Genomic DNA, 19,713 nt, shown 5'->3' with positions numbered 1-19,713 from the left:
AGAGATGCTCAAAGATGGATATGGAATGCATCCTTAGAACAAGCTTTACATGGCAGGAAAGGATCTCGGCATACCGTTCAAAACTAAGCCAAGCGAAAGCAAAACATGCTAGGTTTAAAAACACTATCTTTCTTCTCAGAAAAACATGCCGGGTACCAACCAGGTCTTGGCCGGGGTATGGTCTCAACGACCACATTCGAGGAAATGAAGTCGGGAAAACCTGGGTTTCCCTTTGAAGAACATGAAAGTCAAGAACATAAATGCTAAAATCATAAATTCTTTATTCAAAAGCTGAGATTTCATGAGATGAGTTCGAAAACATGGACCTGGGTACCCATACCTGAAGATCTTATGAAAACAAACACAAAAACATGGATCTTGATACAAACTTTCGGATCAAAACACGGTTTTCTTTCAAGAACACAAGAACATCATTTTCTCTTTCTAAAATCGAATTTCAAAGCAATGCATGGCCTATGAATCATTCTAGATCATACAATGTAGTTAGATGAACATAAAGAACAACAAGAGCAAAACAAGAATCTAACCTCAAAACACAAATCAAACGGTTTAGACTCTAAGGATCAAGCTTGGAAATCTTCTCTCTCAAGAACTCCTCTTCTTTACTTCCTAGAGCTTCTCTCTCTACCATGCAAAAGATATGACAAAAGAAACGATATGTTTTCTTTACTGCCAGCAGACTTAACCCTCTGCTGGGACACGTGGCGCCATCGGATTGGGTTTCCTCAAAAAGGTGACTGACTGACAAAACAAGAGCATGACAAAGTGTGTATAACAAGTAAGGTGACAAGGGCACTCTAGTAAGACGAGGATCGCGGGTCATAACATCGGATCCGGCAAAAGGGGTCTCAATGATCTCAGCTAGGAAGGATAACACTTAGCCTAGCCGTGCCACACCTCGGCCTAGATGTGCCACACCTCGGTCTAGGTCATACCAATCCAAGAACAAGATCACCAGGTGCAGGGATCAAAGATTTAGGATGTCTAGACGTACACATCTCGGCCAATATGCCAGGGTGAAGGTGGAGGTCAGCCAAAGTAGTTCCAAGATGGTCCTAGGTGTAAAAGGTCCAAAGGTGTGACCTAGGCTTAAGGTGACCTCGGCTACACACACACCAAGCAAGGGACAAGACGTACAAACAATAATCAAGCCAAAACACTTAGGTACAAAACAAGACGGGAGTCTTACTTTAGGCAAAACAAGTCAAAACCACAAGTGCAAGCTTAACAAAACAAAACATGCGGATGCACATGAACATGACTAAGACGGGGATGAGGGTCACTACAACACATGTCAACATGAGAATTAAGGGATAGAGAGTTGGGACAGGCTTTTGGAACAGGAGATCCGAACCCCCAAATCAAAGGCCTAACAAATTTAATTAACAAACCATTACTGATAAGTAAAAGCTGGCCTTATGGTTAGGCAAGACGTGTCTCACACCTTCCCATCTTGTACCTTAGCCCGCAAAGACCTAGTCTTCAGTGAAGTTAGACCATGCCTTATTTTGGAGTCAAACATTTTGGTTCCTTGATTTACCCTCAAACCAAGTGGCAATTCTTAATCTTTTTCAAAATCTAAATCAAAACAAACATTTTTCCAAAATCCATTGCACTTGTATATGTTACTATCATTTGTCACACAATTTTTCATGTTGAACATTGCAACATGTTTTTATTACAGAAGAAAACTTAGGGACCATAATCCATTTATTGGTTACAATGGATGAAACTAGATGATATATGCTTGGAATTCTTCATCTTGTTGTTGATCTTAATAAAAAGACCGATTACTTTGCTTGCCGAAAATGCCAGGTCCATATGTTGAAGACATGAGATCCACAAGGAGGGGGAACTGTAGGAGCATGAAAGACGAAATTGGTAAACATGCTGATGTAACAACTAAACTAAGTAGCCAGCTGTTCTTGTCACCCAACATAAGACACAGCGTCGAGCTAAAGGCTACAATCATGGCTATTATGGAGAGGAACAATGTAACAAAGCCAATAATTAGCCTATGGGGAAGAACATGGAGAAAATCATCTTCAGCATATCGCGAAGTGAGGATGGACAAGAATATCAGAAGAGAAGTGGTGGACATGAACAGAGCAATTGCATCTGAAACTACGAAAACAATAAATGCTTTTTCTGTGGAGAAAATTGGGAGTCCACTTGTGTTATTGTTCCCACCTGGAACAATTATTGCAGCAGTAAATACTATAGCAGTAATGAGTGTCGCTGCAATTGTGCATGAGGTTGCTCGGTTTTTCATCCATTTCTCTCCTTCAACTACTAAATCCATGTGTTTGTTGGTGAAAACTGTTGAAGGAGTTTCTCCATCGTCATTTTGCTTTTCTATATGACTAGGGTTCACAAACTTCTCCACTTCCTGTACGATAGCCAAACATTTTGAAATAATTGATCAATGTATTTGTCTTTTTTAAGACTAAATTTTGGAAAATTGTTGCTTGATCTTAAATTGAAACCACACATACTTAGGCTAAAGAAATGCAGATGCTCACACACAAACATTAGTAACATACATCAGTAATTAGTCCTTGGAATAGAAAGAAGTATTGTATTACCTTAAACCATTGTAACTCACGCTGCATCTGCAGAGCTGCACCTGGAACAACATTGAGTTTCTCTATAGGTGCTTTGTTTCCAACCAAGTGTAGCAGTGTGTTCCCATTATCGTCTTCCAATCGTGTGATATATTGTTTATACTCACCCATTTGATACAAGAGGTTGAAAACATTTTCATGGCGCTTTATAACTGCGAGTTGAAATATGTTTTGATTTTCGAAGTCTCTAGCAAGAATTGCTCTAGGCAACGAATTCACAATCTCTTCTATAATCTCGTGAATCCCTAACTTTGCTGCTACAAGGAGTGGACTTCTAGCAAGTGATCTATAAGCTTTCAAGTCTTCTAAAGATCTAACTTGCTCACATAAGTATTTGACTAGTTGGAGTGCTTGATTGTGCTTCAATTTTTGCTCTCGTATGTGTTGTACGTGTTTAATGGGAGGCACTGCAATTGCAAAAATCGTAGATATGGTAAGTTATAATTGAATCGATGTGTGTACAATTGCGCACACAAAAAAAAAAAAAAAAAAAAAAAAAAAAAAAGGAGTACTAAAATAGAGATAACTGAATCAATGTATGTTTAATTAACTGGTACTTCTCGTCCATTACCTAATAATTCCAAGACTCTCCAAAGCATGGCCTTCACTTTTTGCCTTGCTGTACGTCATAAAACACAATAAAACTTGTTTTCATATGGAAGGAAAATGTTATGATTATATCTAAGTGCATTGTGTAACTGACAAACTATAACTAACTTTACAAAAGATTTACAAGCAATTTGAGCAATGTGTGTGCAATTCAAATAAGTAAAAGTAAAACAAAATAAAAAAAGAAATTAGTATCATAATATGTATGGGATTCAAGTGGTAAAAGTTTCATTCTCCTAGAGTAAGGTCTTGTTAACTTAGCTATATAATTTTTTTTTTTAATAGAAAAATCATGTGCCTCATGGCGTGAGGACAAACAAAGTATTCAGGACACTAAAAGACATGTATATAATAGTATAATAGTATAGATAATAATTAGCAGTTAGTAGATGCAATACTTGTGCAATTCAAATAAGTAAAAATAAAAAAGAAAAAACTATTCAATGTATGTTGTGTAATAGTCAAGTGGTGAAAGCCTTCTTCATGAAACCTTTGGTTTAAGGTTGAAGTCTTACCCCCTCCCCTTTATATATCGGATGTTTGACATGTGCTAAAATAGCACATATTATTCTATTTGAGTCACAATCATTTTATTTGTATCACATCACCTCTCTATCACATACTTCAAATCTAACTCTTATTTTATGTTTTTTCGTAAAAAGTTAAAAAATATACTTATTGATCATTCTAAATACCTCTTAAGTTTCTTAAATGGAAAAAGGATACTTGGAAAAATGAGAGAAGAAATTTGAGGACACCAAGTAACTTGCTCACTTTATATACTCAAAGTCAAGATTTCAAGTCTTGTGTACATTTTTATTTTATTTTATATTTTAAATAGAAAATAAGGATAAGTGACATAAGGAAAAGGCTAGACTTATATAATAGTATAGTTAATAATAATAATAATTATTATATTTTGATTTGATGCAGGATATTAGAGAAATCATAATTATCATCATATTTATTTCATTTAGTTCATCTTATAGAGTTATGTCTATGTATCGAGCCAATTAGACTTAAAAGACTATGAACCTTATCATGAGCACATAAAAAAACAAAAATACCTAAAAATTGAAAATTTTGATGAAATAATTCAATGATTAAAAAAAATAAAAATAAAAATAAAAACTATGACTTAAAAGACTATGAACCTTATCATGAGCACATAAAATAAAAAATAAAAAACTATGACTTAACAAATTGCATTCATAAATAAGATATGGATTAACAAAGAGTTTATATGACAAACCAGAAAATGAGAACATTCTTTCCAAAAAACGAGTCCAATTGCACTTGTGCGCAGTCACTTACTTGGATTCAAAATGTCATCTCTTTCACTGTATTCGGCAGATTGCTCTACCTTCACTGGAACATCTTTAAGAAAAAACTAGCCTCAGAAATTTGGGCAAAATACAACAAAATTCATAGTTTAACTATAATTATAGGTTTTTTTTTAAGATGATAATTAATTTAATTTTTATCAATAATTTGTTAATTATATGGATAAAAAATTGGGAGATTGATATATTTAACAATAAGATGTACAATTTTTCTTATTTATTCGTGTGATTTCACACTATTTATATTAGTTTTAGTCGTTTTAATTTTTTTATACTTTAAAGTAATTTACCCAAAAATAAATTTGAGTTATAATCCATGACGAAATATTCTTCGGTGTGCAATGCATACCGTATGCGACTCTATCACAAAATTACGTAAGTTTTCACGAACTTACACAAGTGATCTCACAAAAATACATAAATTCGCTTAAGTCTATTTATAAAAGTTATGAAATTACAAATTGAAAAATGTTTGAGACTTGCAAAGAACACCCACAATTGTACCCACAATGATGTGGTATTATATGTGTCAACTCTTGATTTGCTATACATTAATGATATGGGGTTCAACTCCCTTGTCATATCATTGTGGGTAAAAAGGGTTGGCTGTAGCATTGCTCTTACAAATTTATGCAAATTTGTGTTCAATTTATGTACCTTTGCGAGATCACTTATGTAATTTTGTGATAGAATTGCATACAGTGCACATTGCATACCGAAACATTATTGTTCTCAAAGATAGCCACTTTAGTGTTTCATAGCATAGGCATAACTTACCCCAACCCACGCATGCACTATTTAATTTATTGGAATGAGTTGAAATATAATGGAATAGTCATTCCTTAGATTCTTGTATAGATGACTATTCTCTTGAAATAATAAATGTTGATTCTATTTATAATTCATTTTGTCATTATTTTTTGAGTTATTTACGTGGAGTCCCCCTAAACTATTAGAAAGTATTACTTTGATCCCTGAACTATAAAAGTGTATAAATGAACCTTCTAAATTATTTAGAAGTATTGTTTTGCTCCCTAAATTATAAAAGCATATAAATAGCTGTGAGACCCCTAACTTTAGTAATCCTTATTAGGTCTCTAAATTTTGAGTTATTATAATAATAAAAAAAAACCCTTACTTCTCCGTTTATTCGCAGAATTAAACCCTAGAACCGAAAACGCATTAAGGATGAACCCATACAAACCTTAATCGACCCTGGAAGCTTAGAAATTATTTCTAACACTCTAATTTTAATTATTTAACTCTCAAATTTTAGATTAATCTCTCTAAACCTTAACTTTCGATTTTTACAGTTTTCGTTCGGTTATTCACCTTTAAATTCAAAGTAAGATAATACAAACTGAATTATTTTTCAAACACTAATTTATTAACTTTACACTTGAAATAGATATTTTAATTGAGCACAAGCCCTCACATTTTTATTACATCACATTTTAACCCCAAAGAAGTACCATTATATATTTATGTATACACTAGTACCCTAAAACCTTTTTTAAACATTATATTTTACAATTTTCAACATTCATACCCAAAATAATAATAAAGTAAATCCCTTACATCACCATTTATGGCCAGCCATAACCTATATAGATACTATGAATGTACTTTGAGACAGTTTTGCATGATTTAAGAAAAATATCTTTGACTTTGTACAAACTTTTATATATATATATATATGTATGCAACTAGGTTGGTCTGATTAGGAGGAAAACCCTAACTAGATCATGTTTAGGAACCTAATTAAGGCCTCTAACCCTCCACTATTCTATTGAATTCAAACTAAATCCAAACTATCCAATCCAATTCCAACCAATGGGCATTTATGACCTTTTGCACCAAATTCATTATAAAAACAACCTCTCCCATAGCATTTTACATGCAAGAACACACACATACACATTATATTCAGCTGAGAGAGAAGAGAGGAAGGAGGGTGAGCTTGGTAGAAGAGAGGAGAGGAAGAAAAAGTTTGCTAGCAATTCAATCAAGCCTCAAGTAAGTCACAACACAACTCTCTCTTATTTTTCCTTTCAAATACATGCTCTTAGAAGTTTTAAACATTCATTTCAGATGTGTTTTGATAGTAATTTTGTGTTAAAAATAAAAGGAGTTGAGCTTTGATTCTACCCTTCTTATATTTCTCGTAATCAGTATAAGACGATCTTTTTTTATACCAACCTCTCAAAATTTCCAAAGGCATGCCTTCACCTTAAGTTTCTGAGTTTAATACATATTATTTAGCATGTTTTCATTACAAGAGAAGTGAAAATTTTTCCCTAGTTAACCTCTTTTCTCACCAACTTTCTTATTGCAAGAACTATGCCAAAAAATCTATTTTATGTCCAACTCTTCCTTAAGGAGTTAAATTTCAAGGAAAATTGGTTTCATTGAAAAAGAGTGAGCTATTTGTGAGAAAATCTGATTTTCGTAACTGTCGACGAATCTAGACAAAGTTGGAGTATTTCTGAAATATCTAAAAATCGGGAAAAACTACTCCATTTCTGAAAAATGTTTTGAAAACTATATAAAATTCTCTATGAACCCAGAAATTCTGGAAATTCTTTAAGTGGTTTTGAATTTGGAAATTCTGTTTCGCCTTGGTGATATAGCAGATAAGAGTTATAGATTTTATCAAAGTAAGATCAGAGTTATTTTTGGTGATCCATGGAGAAATATCGAGATTAGAGTGTTGGCGACGAATGAGATTGATTTGAGGTAATTCGGATGGTATACAATATGCTTCCTTTAAATCTCTTTGCAAACAGTGTTATTTTAATCACCTTCAATTTGTACTCCTCTTGATGATTTTGATAATTTAATAAATTATGTGGAATTATTCGTTATTGATTCGTTTGATTACTCTAATCATTTTATGAACTCTGTGTAGTTATTTTGTGTTAGAAATGTTAATTTGTCTGGCTAAATGACGTGAAAATGCTTCGTACACGGATCGAGTAGACTTTGCCAATATGCTCTGTACCAATAGCCCGAATAAGCGGTGGGGTGAGGCGGTCACTAGTCATGTACTGATTAAGACCGGGTATTTGGTCATGGATAAATTATCATAGGTCGAGTTAATTACTTATTTGTGCAATTTGATAAATTACTTGGTATCTCGAATTGAATCGTTTGTGTAATTGTTAGATCCCTGTGAAATTATTCATTCTCCGAGCTTTGTTACTCCTGTTGTATTATATACTTCCCAAATTAATTTATTTTTATTGTGTGGAGCAAATTTAGTGGCATTTGGGGTTGAAGAATTTAAAGGATTATTGAGTTAGAGATTATATATTATTTTTAGAGATTTGTATAAGTTATATTTTGGAGACTTTTTTGTAATTATTTTAGAGACAATTTTGTATTTTTAAAGTTATTAATTAGTTAGAATTTTAAATTTGAGATTGAGTTGATTTATTAACTGCTCGGAAGTTGGGGTGTTACAATAGCCCTAAACTATTGACATGTTTCACTTTGACCCCTTCTATTAGGCGGTCCAATTGGTACACTTTTGTAGTTTAGAGAGCTAAAGTGATATTTCTCAATAGTTTAAGGGGTTCATTTGTACACTTTTCTAGTTTATGGGAACTTACGTGTAGATCCTAATAGGTGGACTTATTGTCTAATAGGTCCTATGATAATTAATGGTGTTTTTCATCAAAAACTATTAAAAAATATCACTAATTATTAATTTTTATCGATAGTTTGAAAATTATCACCAAAAATGTCATTAATTATAAGTTTTAGCGACAGTTTAAAAAATTGTCACAAAAAATGTCACTAATTTTTAACTTTCAGTAGTAGTTTGAAAAATTCGTCACAAAAAAATATTACTAATTGTAAGTTTTAGTGATAATTTATAAAAAAAACGTGACAAAAAAAAGTTACAAATTGTCAATTTTTAACGAAATATGAACAAAATCGTCATAAAAAATTATTCTTAATGACGATTTTGTTATGACTTATTTTTAATAGGACTTTATGAGAATTAAATCTAACTATTAGGATCTATTGATAGTTTAGAGGGTCAAAACTGATATTTCTTAATAGTTTAGGGGGGTCTTCGTATAAATAATCCTTATTTTTTTAGTCAACCAGATATAAGAACAAATATTTTGATAAAATGATCTTTCCATTCTGTTTCATTCCAATGAATTAAATATTTTTGATAGCCAATTTTTTTTTTAATTATTTTTTGTCATCCACTAGTGAGAGATATGAAATAAATAAATAAATAAACTGTGAAAGGCTAAAAGATGAAAAAAAAAAAAAAAATTCCATTTCCTAAATAAGTAGAACTTCATTGACAACATATTTTTTGGTCTTAAACATAGGGCTAACTGATTTAATTAAAGCCAATTTTATAGTATATATTATTTTATAATATTTCGGGAAAATAAAAAAAACAAATAAGATAAGGCATGGAATAGCAGAAAGAATGGAGGGTTAGGATTGAATTTGTGAATTATGAAATTTATGTGGAAAATAAATTTAATTCATAAAATAATAATTTTAAATAATTTTTGAATAGTTAACTAGTATTAGTGGGGTAGAAAAATGCTTGGAAGCACTCATTAGTGCTCCCACTAATTAGGTGGCAGTGGGTCTCGCCATTAATGATGTGATGTTTTGGTCTTGAAGTTGTATTTTTTTTTTTTTTTAATGCATTAGTACTATTAGTAGTGATATTTTTAATGGGATGAATCATTATTGTAGTGGGGTAACTAAACACTTACAATAATATATTATGCTTTGCCAATGATTGAAATGACTACCACTTCTGAATGCAGACACCTTTTTAGCCATTTCTCCCAGAGCACATCGATCCTGAAAGCTTGATTTCGCTACCTCGGGATATTGCCTAACCAAATCCAAAGCTATATCTGTATAATTAAAAAAAAAAAATGTTATATAAAAGAGCGATATATTTAATATCTTTAGATTTGAAAATTGTTATATAATTTATATTTTTAACGAGATTTTTTTTGAATGATTATTCAATAATCTCATATTGCCAACTCAACAAGTTATGTATTGCTTTTGAATCAATAATTAATCTCTTGACTTTTAGGCCGGATTTGGAAATTGCTTTTAGTATTTTTCCTTTAGTTAAGTGTTTTGTAACTGCTAAATATATATATATATATATATATAATATATATATTGTCAAACTTGCATTTTGATAAGAAGTTGCATATTACTCTTATGCACTAATTTTTTTCATCAAATCAAACCAGCGAGTGAATATTTTGACCGAATAATTATTGTGTTCTATTTCATTTCAGCGAACTAAACAACACTTAATAGTATTGTGGAGATGTTGTAGGAAGATGGTGAAGGTATTGAGTGTAAAATTAATTTTTTGGGCAAATTACATATACACCCCTCGAGGTTTGGTTAAATTACAGATACCCCCCTGAGGTTTCGGAAATTACATCCCGCCCCCTGAGGTTTGTATTTTCATAACAATTTACCCCCTGAGGTTTATATTTCATAACAAATTACCCCCTAATTTCTTATGCAAATATAGCATTCAGGGGGGAATTCGTAATTTCTCAAACCTCAGGAGGTATCTGTAATTTAGCCAAACCTCGAGGGGTGTATATGTAATTTGCCCTAATTTTTTTTACAAATTTGCTAACAAATGTGTTTCTATCTATTTTATTTTTTATATGAAGAAGTAATTCCAAACAAGTTTATTTACTTAAAAAGTTACTTTTATTCAGGTCTTTTCAAAAAGAGGGCAATATATAGTTTTTAATAACCGTACTTGCATATATATTGGTATGGATAATACAATAAAAAATATTACTCTGTATAACATAGTATCAGCTAATCATAATTCTAAAAAATTGAGAGGAACATAGTGTACTAGCTGATACTTATCGGAAAATCAAGACCCATTACGGATACCCACCGGTATACCGGTGTGAATGAAAATTGTCGGCATTGCAGCCGGTTCCCGTTACGCAACGGGGTGTAACTATTACACAAGTCGCGACAGACCGATACTCACCGTGACGGGAAAGAAAGTACGGAAAATCGGTTAAGTAATTTCACGGCCGCGACACGTGATTTTCGATACATACCAGCCAATACTACCGATACCGATACTCCACAATAAACCGTTATGTTAACCAATACAGCGATTTAAAACCATGCAGCTAATAGAGAAAGGTCTAAAATACCAATACGTATCAATGAATATGATATGATATACCAAAGGTGGTGGCAAAACTCACCATAGAATCCAGAAGCTATGACAAGAACAAGAAGCTCAACGCCAGAATCATCTTCAAAGGGGGCCATGTGCTCCAAATCATTCTCAATTGGTTTTTTGGTCTTACAATCAGGTTTAGTGACCATTAATAAATATGAAAGGGTGTCCTTATGAGCACTTCGAGCAGCCCAGTGTAGAGGTAACCAATTATCTCCGTTGCGAATGTATAACAAATCCGAGTGTTTGGCTACTAAAATTTTAGCAGCATCTGTGTTGCCGAACCGGGCTGCAATGTTGAGGGCAGTCGCACCTACACTGTCATTTAGTTCCAGCGCTTCCACTGGCATCAAATCCACCAAATTCTTCACGAACTCGATTGACTTACCTGTTGTTGTTGTAATTAGGCTTATTAAAATTGGGGATCTTATATAGGATTGTTGGGAAGAACTTACGGATCGGATTGTAAAATCCAATCCAGAATTATAAGATTCTACTTTCAATACAAAATAAAATGAGAAATTATGACCTTTCTTGTACCAACCTAGTTGGAATGAGTAGGTTTCACTATAATGCTTATAGCACTTCATTTGTCTGTCTTTATTAATATAAAATGTAAAGGATTTATTCTTGATTCTGATTCAATAAAGTTTATTTTTGTTGATAAAAAAAATGATTTATTAAAGAAAAATGATAAATTTAATATAATGCATCTTTTATATTAACATAAATTAGATGATATATTATGAGAAAGAGTTTTTTAAACACAAATTTGTTAGAAATATATATATATATATATATATTTTTTTTTTTTTTTGTGCGTGTGTGTGAGATAGGATCGGTATCTAGTAAAATTGGGCTACACAATTTTATTACTAAGGTCATAGTTATTTAGGATCCTGCTAAACTTAAAATCCTAATGTAATCCGAATCGTTTAACCCAACTAGATTAGTGTGATTTGAATTGTTTGTCCAATTTTAAGATCCTGCAATCCGAATCGAAATTCTGGTAACCATGTTGTAATATAGTTTGAGTTTTGCGTTTTGAATTTCAAATACATTTTTTTATTTAGTTATTTTTCTTTTAATATTTTCATCAATTTTTGTTACATTTTAGATGTATTTAACTTAAATGTACCTAAAAATTAAAATTTTTGTTTTTTTTTTTTTTGAAAAATTCATTAAATTTTTGTTTTTGTTTTTGTGTTTATTAGTTTTTTTTAAGAATTATCTACAAATAATTATTTTTTAGGTGCATCTAAGTTTTGTATATCTAAAAAAAATTTAAAAAATTAACTAAAAGATTAAATGATTCACTAAAAACAACAAAATATGAAAAGCAAAAAAAATTATGTTTCAAAACTTAAAACCAAACAAAATATATATTTCAAAATACAAAATCAATTTAACATGTTTTAATTGCCCATAATAAAGATGAAAACATTAAATTTAACAGATAATATTAGAAGCACAAAAATGAAAAAAATGAAAAAATGTGTAGATAAACTGAAAAATATTAGGAAAGGAAAATATATATACACAAAATAACAAACATTGAAAAAATGCATACATAGTAAAAAATAATATTGCACTGACCTTGTAATGATTTTCTCAAATATATATTGGCCTGAATATGCCTGAATAGTGGGAAGGAAGGTGAAGGGAGGTGCTACGTAATCTTTTTTGAAAATGTGAGTAACAAGGCTTGAATAGTGGGAAGGGAGATGAAGGGAGGTGCCACGTAATTTTTTTTGAGTAATGATTGAGACTCACACCCGCACAAGACCCCCACAAATCTAGACTACTCATGATGTGGACCTCACACATACATGGAGGGTCAGGATCACTTTAGAGGTATGGGGGTCATCCCCAAAAGGGGTCCCAAACATTTTCCATTTTTTTTTCCCTTCAAAATTATGAAATTTTAGGATTCAAATTTTGGAGTCTTTTGACCTCACAACTACATTCGATTATATATATATATATATATAGATAGATAGATAGATGGATAGATGAAGTAATGTTTTTCCCTTTCTTATGTGACACATTTCAAAGACTTAATTTTTTCAGCATGCTTTTTTTATTTATATATAGAGTTCTACACAAATTCAATTTGAATTATACTAACCAATTTTATATGAACTCTATTTGAAATATGTTTTTTTCATATATTTTCCATTGTGTATTTAGTTTTGTCATTATTATTTTTTTATATATAGTTGATATTTTAACTTACTTATCATGATATTTGAAAAACAATATTTATCTGGATTTACAAAAATAAATGAGACAAAATGTGCTTGATTATGTGCATCGCATGGATCAAATTAATTTTCTTTTATATTTTTTATCTATCTTATAAATGTCTTAATATTAATTTATATTTATCTTTTAATTTAACATGAAATTATATATTAAAATAATTATATTTAATTTAAATTTAATATACCTATATACAATATGTATGAATAATTCAAAAATAATGTTAAAGAAAAATTCAATACTCTATATAATTAATTTATGTATTTTCTTCTTAATCCAATCACAACATTTTTATATTTAATCTTTTAAATAATTTTTGTGTAGTTCTATTTCTACATATTTGTATTTTTCAAATCAAAATAAAATTAAAATTAAATAATTAGAATCACTTTTAATTTTATATTACTGATTTTCTTTCTAATTTAACTATTATTTTTATGAGTATTTATTTTACTATATTATAATTTAATATATATCATATAAATCATTATGTGATAATTCAATTACAACATATTTATATTTTATTTTTTAAATAAATTTTATATGGTTTCTATTTCTACATATTTTTATTTTTCAAATGACTATTAGAGAAAATTAAATACTTATAATCACTATTAACCTTGAGATAATAATCCTGAGGTTATGGGTTTAAGTCTCAGGACAATCATTTTGTGCACCACGTTAAAGGTTAAGTGTGTACTCAATCTTTTTCTTTCCAAACACGCATTAATGTATACTAATTGGACGTTGTTTTTTTTTAATTAATTCTCCATTCAATTTAATTATTATTTGTAATTTCAAAATAAATATTTATTTTATCTATCTTATAATTTAATATATATTATATAAAATCATTATATGATTATTACAGTTTTATAACTCAATAGAATTAAAATTATCGAAATAAATAAATTATTTAACTAAATTTATTATATTTAAATATGCAAGTAACACTTTTATATAAGGATAGAGTTGAGATTGTTAAAATAAATATTTTAAATTAAAATTAATATTTAAAGAAAAATTAATCCGTGCAATGCACGAATCATCATCTAGTTATTTTTTTATGATAAATCTTGCATGCAATTTTACGACACCTGTTGCAACTGCTACGTGGAGTGCAATCTCCTCGTCTGTGGTGATCTTGGCTGTGAGTGCATCTCCATCTCCATCAATGATCCGTTTGGCTTCTTCCCAGTCTCCTGTCAGAGCAGCTTTCTGTAGTGGTTGGTACTTCCAATACTGTTTCTCCAGAGCTGTAAATCAACAAAATCGTTCATGACGCTAAAAGGTCGAGTTTGACAAGTTAGAAAAGTTAAAAAAATTAAAAAATTAAAAAAATTATTTAAAAAGTTAAAAAATTATTATTATTTATCAAAAGTTAAAAATTACGGCTGTATAACTCTTAATTTTAATTTTTTTTACACACTAATTTCTATAATTTTTTAATACATATTTTTTCATAAAAAGTCAAAAAATTAACCCAAACATCCATATTTTTTTTCACAATTTTTTAGTTCAAAAAGACAAAAATTACACTTATTTAAAACAGTCCAAACAACCCCTAAATTCGTTTCGATAAGAGTATGCTTAAATTTAACTTGTTAAATTTATTTTTATTTTTTTTTTTGTGTGTTTGAACTCAAATTTAAACTCGTTGAATTTTTAATAAATAACTCTAAATATATTAAAATTCAGCTCGTAAGCTCAATTTATTTAGCATTTATTATTTATATATTAAATAATATAAAAATATATATGAAAAATAAAATAAATATGTTATTTATATATTTAAAAATATAAATGTAAAATAGTTGTTAACTATAGATAGGACATTTATATAATAATGATGGTAGATATTATTATTTTGATAAAATATTAATTTTTTTAGTATATTTATATACATTCTATAATCAAAATTTTAATTGTAATTTTAGTATCATACGCAAGTGTAAATTTATAAATTTGTTGGCTCGTTAAGGCTCATGAATAGACTCGAACTCAAACTCGAATCAAGCCTAAATCAACTCGGTTCGAACTCGATTTTTCAAATTTTTGTTGAGTTCAAGCTCAAATTCAAAGTTGTAAAAATCTTAACAAACAAATTTAAGCATATTAAAACTCTACTCAACTAGGTCAACTTATTCTCCAGTAACTCTTTTTCAATTATGATAGAAACCACTAATTTGGTGGCTCTAATCCATTACTAATTAGGTGAAAAAAAAAAAGAGCAAGACACAATACACACTGTGGCAGTGGGTGAGACTCACTGCTACATCACTAGTGATGGCTCTAATTAAAGCTCTCACACATTTTCCATTCTTTTTTCAACTTCTTATCTGGCATGCATCAATGTACATTAGTGTTTTTTTTTTTTTTTTGGTATAATTTAACTATTATTTGTATTAGTTGAGGTATGACAGATGTGTTTAAAAGAGTTTTTTTTTGGATCTTGTTTTTTTTTTTTTTGGTCAAATTTTCTTATAATATTGTAGTCACTTTTGTTTACTTCTTTTACATACATACCTATTTTGTGAAGTAAGTTAAAAGTTAATTTTTTGACTTTTTTTAGTTTTTATTTTTTTTTAAAAAAAAACGTGTAAAAAAATAGAGAGATAATATGACAAAAAGAGTTAAAAAGTCAAAAAATTGGCTTTTAACCAATTTCTTAAAATAAGCCAATCTAAATGTACTTTCTGAATATATCTAATATAATCTATAGGGCAGAGTTTCCATGTGTATATGTTAGTTCGTAAAAACGTTTTTGAAATTTTAAAACTGTTTTTTTTTTTTTAATATCCACTCAATGTACATACGTTTAAAACGTTTCATATTCATTTATTCACATTTTGTCTACTGTTTATGTATATTTTTTGAATCTCCCATATATATTTAAAACATAAATTATTTGGCCAATATTTAAAACTAACTTAAAGTTCCACATCGGTCTATCAAATTTAAATTTAATTGATTTTGCCTACTAAATAGAAAATTAATTTTTAATTTATTCAAAATAACAAATCATGTTGTTACAATTTTTTCTATGATGACTATAGTTTACATTACAAAGTTTCATCCAAAATATAACAAAAATATCTTCATAGAAATAATCGTACAAAAGAGTTTTGAAATTAATTTTAAAAGACAAGTTTTTGAAAATAGTTTTAAAAATCTAAAACTTATTTGGTTATAAATTTTGAAAATAGTTTTCAAATCGATATTTTGAAAAGAGTTTTTAAAATCCATAACCAAATAAGTTTTTAGATTTTAAATTGTTAAATTGTAATGTGAAAAGAAAACCAAACGCAGCCCTAGTGGTTGAGACCACCCTAAGCTGATGTGGCAATTTTGGCTGAGCGAAATTTTAGCTCTAAGCCTCTGTTTGGGAAGATAGTTTGGGATTTTTTTGGTTAAAATAGTCACAAAAAAATAAAATAAGTTTTTTAGCTCAATAAGATAAAACGTTACATTCAACATAAAATCATTACATTATTTCTCTCAGAAAAGTCAAAAAAGTCAAAAAAACTAATCTTAAACGAAACTTTTTAGCCCCAGGCTAAAATAGCCAAAAAGTCAATCCACTTCCCAAACGAACCAAGATTTGGAAAACCATTGGAGAGTGTTTTCTATGGGACAAGGGGAGGGTGCTCCTACAACACTTTGTTGTGACATCTCAGTTGGGATTTGTATCAATTTATTTTGATAATTTGAATCGTTTATATGTAGAGTTCTTCAAATATATCATCCATATAAAAAATAAAATTAATTGAACATACATAGGCCATAATTGTTTTTAAAATAATTATCAAAATTATGCTAACCATCTTTTTCTTTTAAAAAAGCATAAAAGTGATCTTGTTACATGCTATAGATGTCCAGTTGACTTAAATTTTTTATGAATGATCTACTCGGCAAACTCTATAATTTGAACGGTTCAAATCATTAAAATAGATTCGAGAAACGTCTCACAAACTCACAATATGGTGTTGTGTCTATCCAGTTTCCGCTTTCTATGAAGTCATAACTAAAAATGGCACCATTGGAATTGCTCTAATTGTATCAATTTTATCTTTAAATTTTTTATATTTTGTCAATTTAATTCAAGGGACAAAAATCAGGGCCTATGGCATAGCAAGAAATAAGTGACATAGTGAAATAAAATGAGATGATAACTTGAGAGAGCATTTGGATTTTGTAAGCCCATTTTAGAATCGATTTTAGCGATTCGGACCGTTCACTTTTTTTGACTCTTTGAGTAGCATGTTCATGCAAAAATAAGATGATTAGATATCGGTAACTATATGTTTCAATTATCTTAGTTTTTAAAAAATGAACAACAAATATAATTTCAAAAATAGCCATCAATTTTTTGTAATACAAATTTAATTCAAATATATAGCTATCAATTTCTGATCATCTTGATTTTTTTGCATAAATATTTTACTCAGCAAGTCTTAAAAAGTTAACAATTCGGATTATCGAAATACGACTTATGATGAGCTCTACCGCTCAAATTCTCTTATATTAAAATAAGAATATGAGAAAAGGCAAATCCGAAAATAAAATAAGTCACCCATGTCTTTTATTTCAAATCAAAAATTTTTGACCCTACCAAACAAACATACAACAATTGAATCTTAAATTTTCGGACAATGTATGAGTAAATTATTAGGAATTCATGAATCACTTTGTGACAATATTTACGTGTATTCTAAATCGATGACGTAGTCGAAAAATCTTAGAGGTAGGTAGGACATAATAACTCATTTTTATTAAGTAGTTGAAAGATAAGAAATAACTTATTCAATGTGGATTGTGGTTTATAATAAAGTTATTCTTCTTATTAATAATTTAATTTTTTAGATGATGAATCGTTGTTTAATAATTCAATATAGTATCAAAGTAGACAAATGTTCGAATCTCACCATGTACCATATAACTAAAAATATTGGCATGTGTTTCAATTTAAATTTTTAGATGAATTAGAAAGAGGTATATATATAAACATGAAACAAATGAAGACGAAATGATATGGCAATGGATGATTGGACTTTAATTCTTTCCATTCTATATATATATAATGACGAGATTGTATATTTAATGTTTATAAAATAGGAATATAAATTTATAATTATTTTAAATTAAAAATAATAATTATACTTACCATTAGATGATATAATGGAATTTATCCATTATGAATATGCAATGAAAATGATCACAATCCTTTATATAACATGTAACCTTACCTCTGGCTTCTTCAGCTTCTTCATCTTCTTCATCATCACCATCTTCTTCTTCTTCTGCTACTGCGGCTGCAGCTTCTGCTTCTTCTTCTTCTTCTGCTACTGCGGCTGCAGCTTCTGCTTCTTCTTCTTCTTCTGCTACTGCGGCTACAGCTTCTGCTTCTTCTCTTTCACTATCAGATGAAGCCATGAGCACTTGAGTGGATGTGCTTTAGTTTGAGATCCTTGTACACAACTAAACTTCTTTAAAACTCAATTCACTAGCTAAATCTATATATGTATATCACCCAAAAAACTCACTTCTGCTTGGGGATTATGGAAGAGTTTGATGTCCATATATATAGAGAGAGCAAAGAAGAAACCCAATTCTTCTGCCAAACGATTTAATAAATTGAGTAAACTACACTTTTCACTCCTATAGTTTGAGTTAAATTTTATTTTAGTTTCTACAGTTTTAAAGTAAATAATTTGATTCTTACAATTTAAAAGTAGTTTCAATTTGGTCATTTTATCCAAATTGAAAATTATATATAATTAACAATTATGTAATGCTTATCAATTTTCTAAGTTGTACATATAGTCAAAATTAACACTAAATTGAAACTAGACTTAAAATGAGGGACCAAATTATTCAAATTGAAACGATAAAGACCAAAGTATAATTTAGATCAAACTATTAAAGCATATCTAGAGTATATTATTTGTTAGGTTTTCTTATTCTCATGATTTATTAATTAGTGTTGGTTGTTATCTATTCCTATTATACTTAGGACTCTTATATTCTTATACACCTGGGTTTCTTGGCCTATATATATAGTGTAGCGAACTTGATTTTTCGTAAACCTTTATTTATTTATTTATTATTATTATTATCTTATTTTATTTTTAGATTTATTAATTGTGTGGTTAAATGAAAATTTAATGAAATATTTAATTAATTTAATGTGATATTTAATTATATATAATTAATCTGAATATTTATATATATTTTATATATGTATATAAAAGGTAGTATATATATATATATATATATATGTGTGTGTGTGTGTGTTGATCATATATAATATATTTATATATATTGTATTTATATAATGGAAAATTTACCCATAAGTCCTAGTTTCTGAAAAGTTGAACCATTTAGTCCTAAAAATTTTCTTATGCTTCATTTAGTCCCATTTGCACATCAATCTAATGTTTGAAACATTAATCTGATGTTCGAAATCTAATGTTCGAAACATTAATCTGATGTTCGAAATCTAATGTTCGAAACATTAATCTAATGTTTGAAACATTGTAATGGGACCTTTCAGTCTATAAGAAAACTTTTAAGACTAAACAGTGTATAAATTATTAATTTGGAATTTATTGGTGCATCT

At 29.2% G+C, this 19,713-nt stretch overlaps 1 protein-coding gene across 3 annotated transcripts; it reads right to left on the bottom strand.

Annotated features, from left to right (window-relative positions):
• Positions 1 to 1,616: 1,616 nt before the first annotated feature.
• On the bottom strand, positions 1,617 to 19,122 carry LOC114258438 (uncharacterized). 3 transcript variants are annotated; one of them, XM_082924232.1, is made up of 9 exons: positions 18,341 to 18,877; positions 14,192 to 14,350; positions 10,858 to 11,220; positions 9,352 to 9,498; positions 4,569 to 4,631; positions 3,217 to 3,264; positions 2,607 to 3,052; positions 2,218 to 2,410; positions 1,617 to 2,187 (listed from the first exon to the last, which is right to left on the bottom strand). In XM_082924232.1, exons 1-9 carry the CDS (start codon positions 18,525 to 18,527, stop codon positions 1,796 to 1,798), a joined length of 1,998 nt encoding a protein of 665 aa, XP_082780358.1. In that variant the 5' UTR covers positions 18,528 to 18,877; the 3' UTR covers positions 1,617 to 1,795. The 3 variants fall into 3 exon arrangements, with proteins under 3 accessions (XP_082780358.1, XP_082780357.1, XP_082780359.1); XM_082924231.1 differs by having other exon boundaries at positions 1,617 to 2,410; positions 18,341 to 19,122; XM_082924233.1 differs by lacking the exon at positions 2,218 to 2,410 and having other exon boundaries at positions 1,617 to 1,876.
• Between the last annotated feature and the right edge of the window lie 591 nt (positions 19,123 to 19,713).

This window comes from Camellia sinensis, chromosome 4 (assembly GCF_055761805.1).
Source record: "Camellia sinensis isolate YWXY chromosome 4, ASM5576180v1, whole genome shotgun sequence".
NCBI classification, from domain to species: domain Eukaryota; kingdom Viridiplantae; phylum Streptophyta; class Magnoliopsida; order Ericales; family Theaceae; genus Camellia; species Camellia sinensis.
The sequence above is the reverse complement of the archived record's forward strand: the minus strand, read 5'-3'. Positions and strand labels throughout refer to the sequence as shown.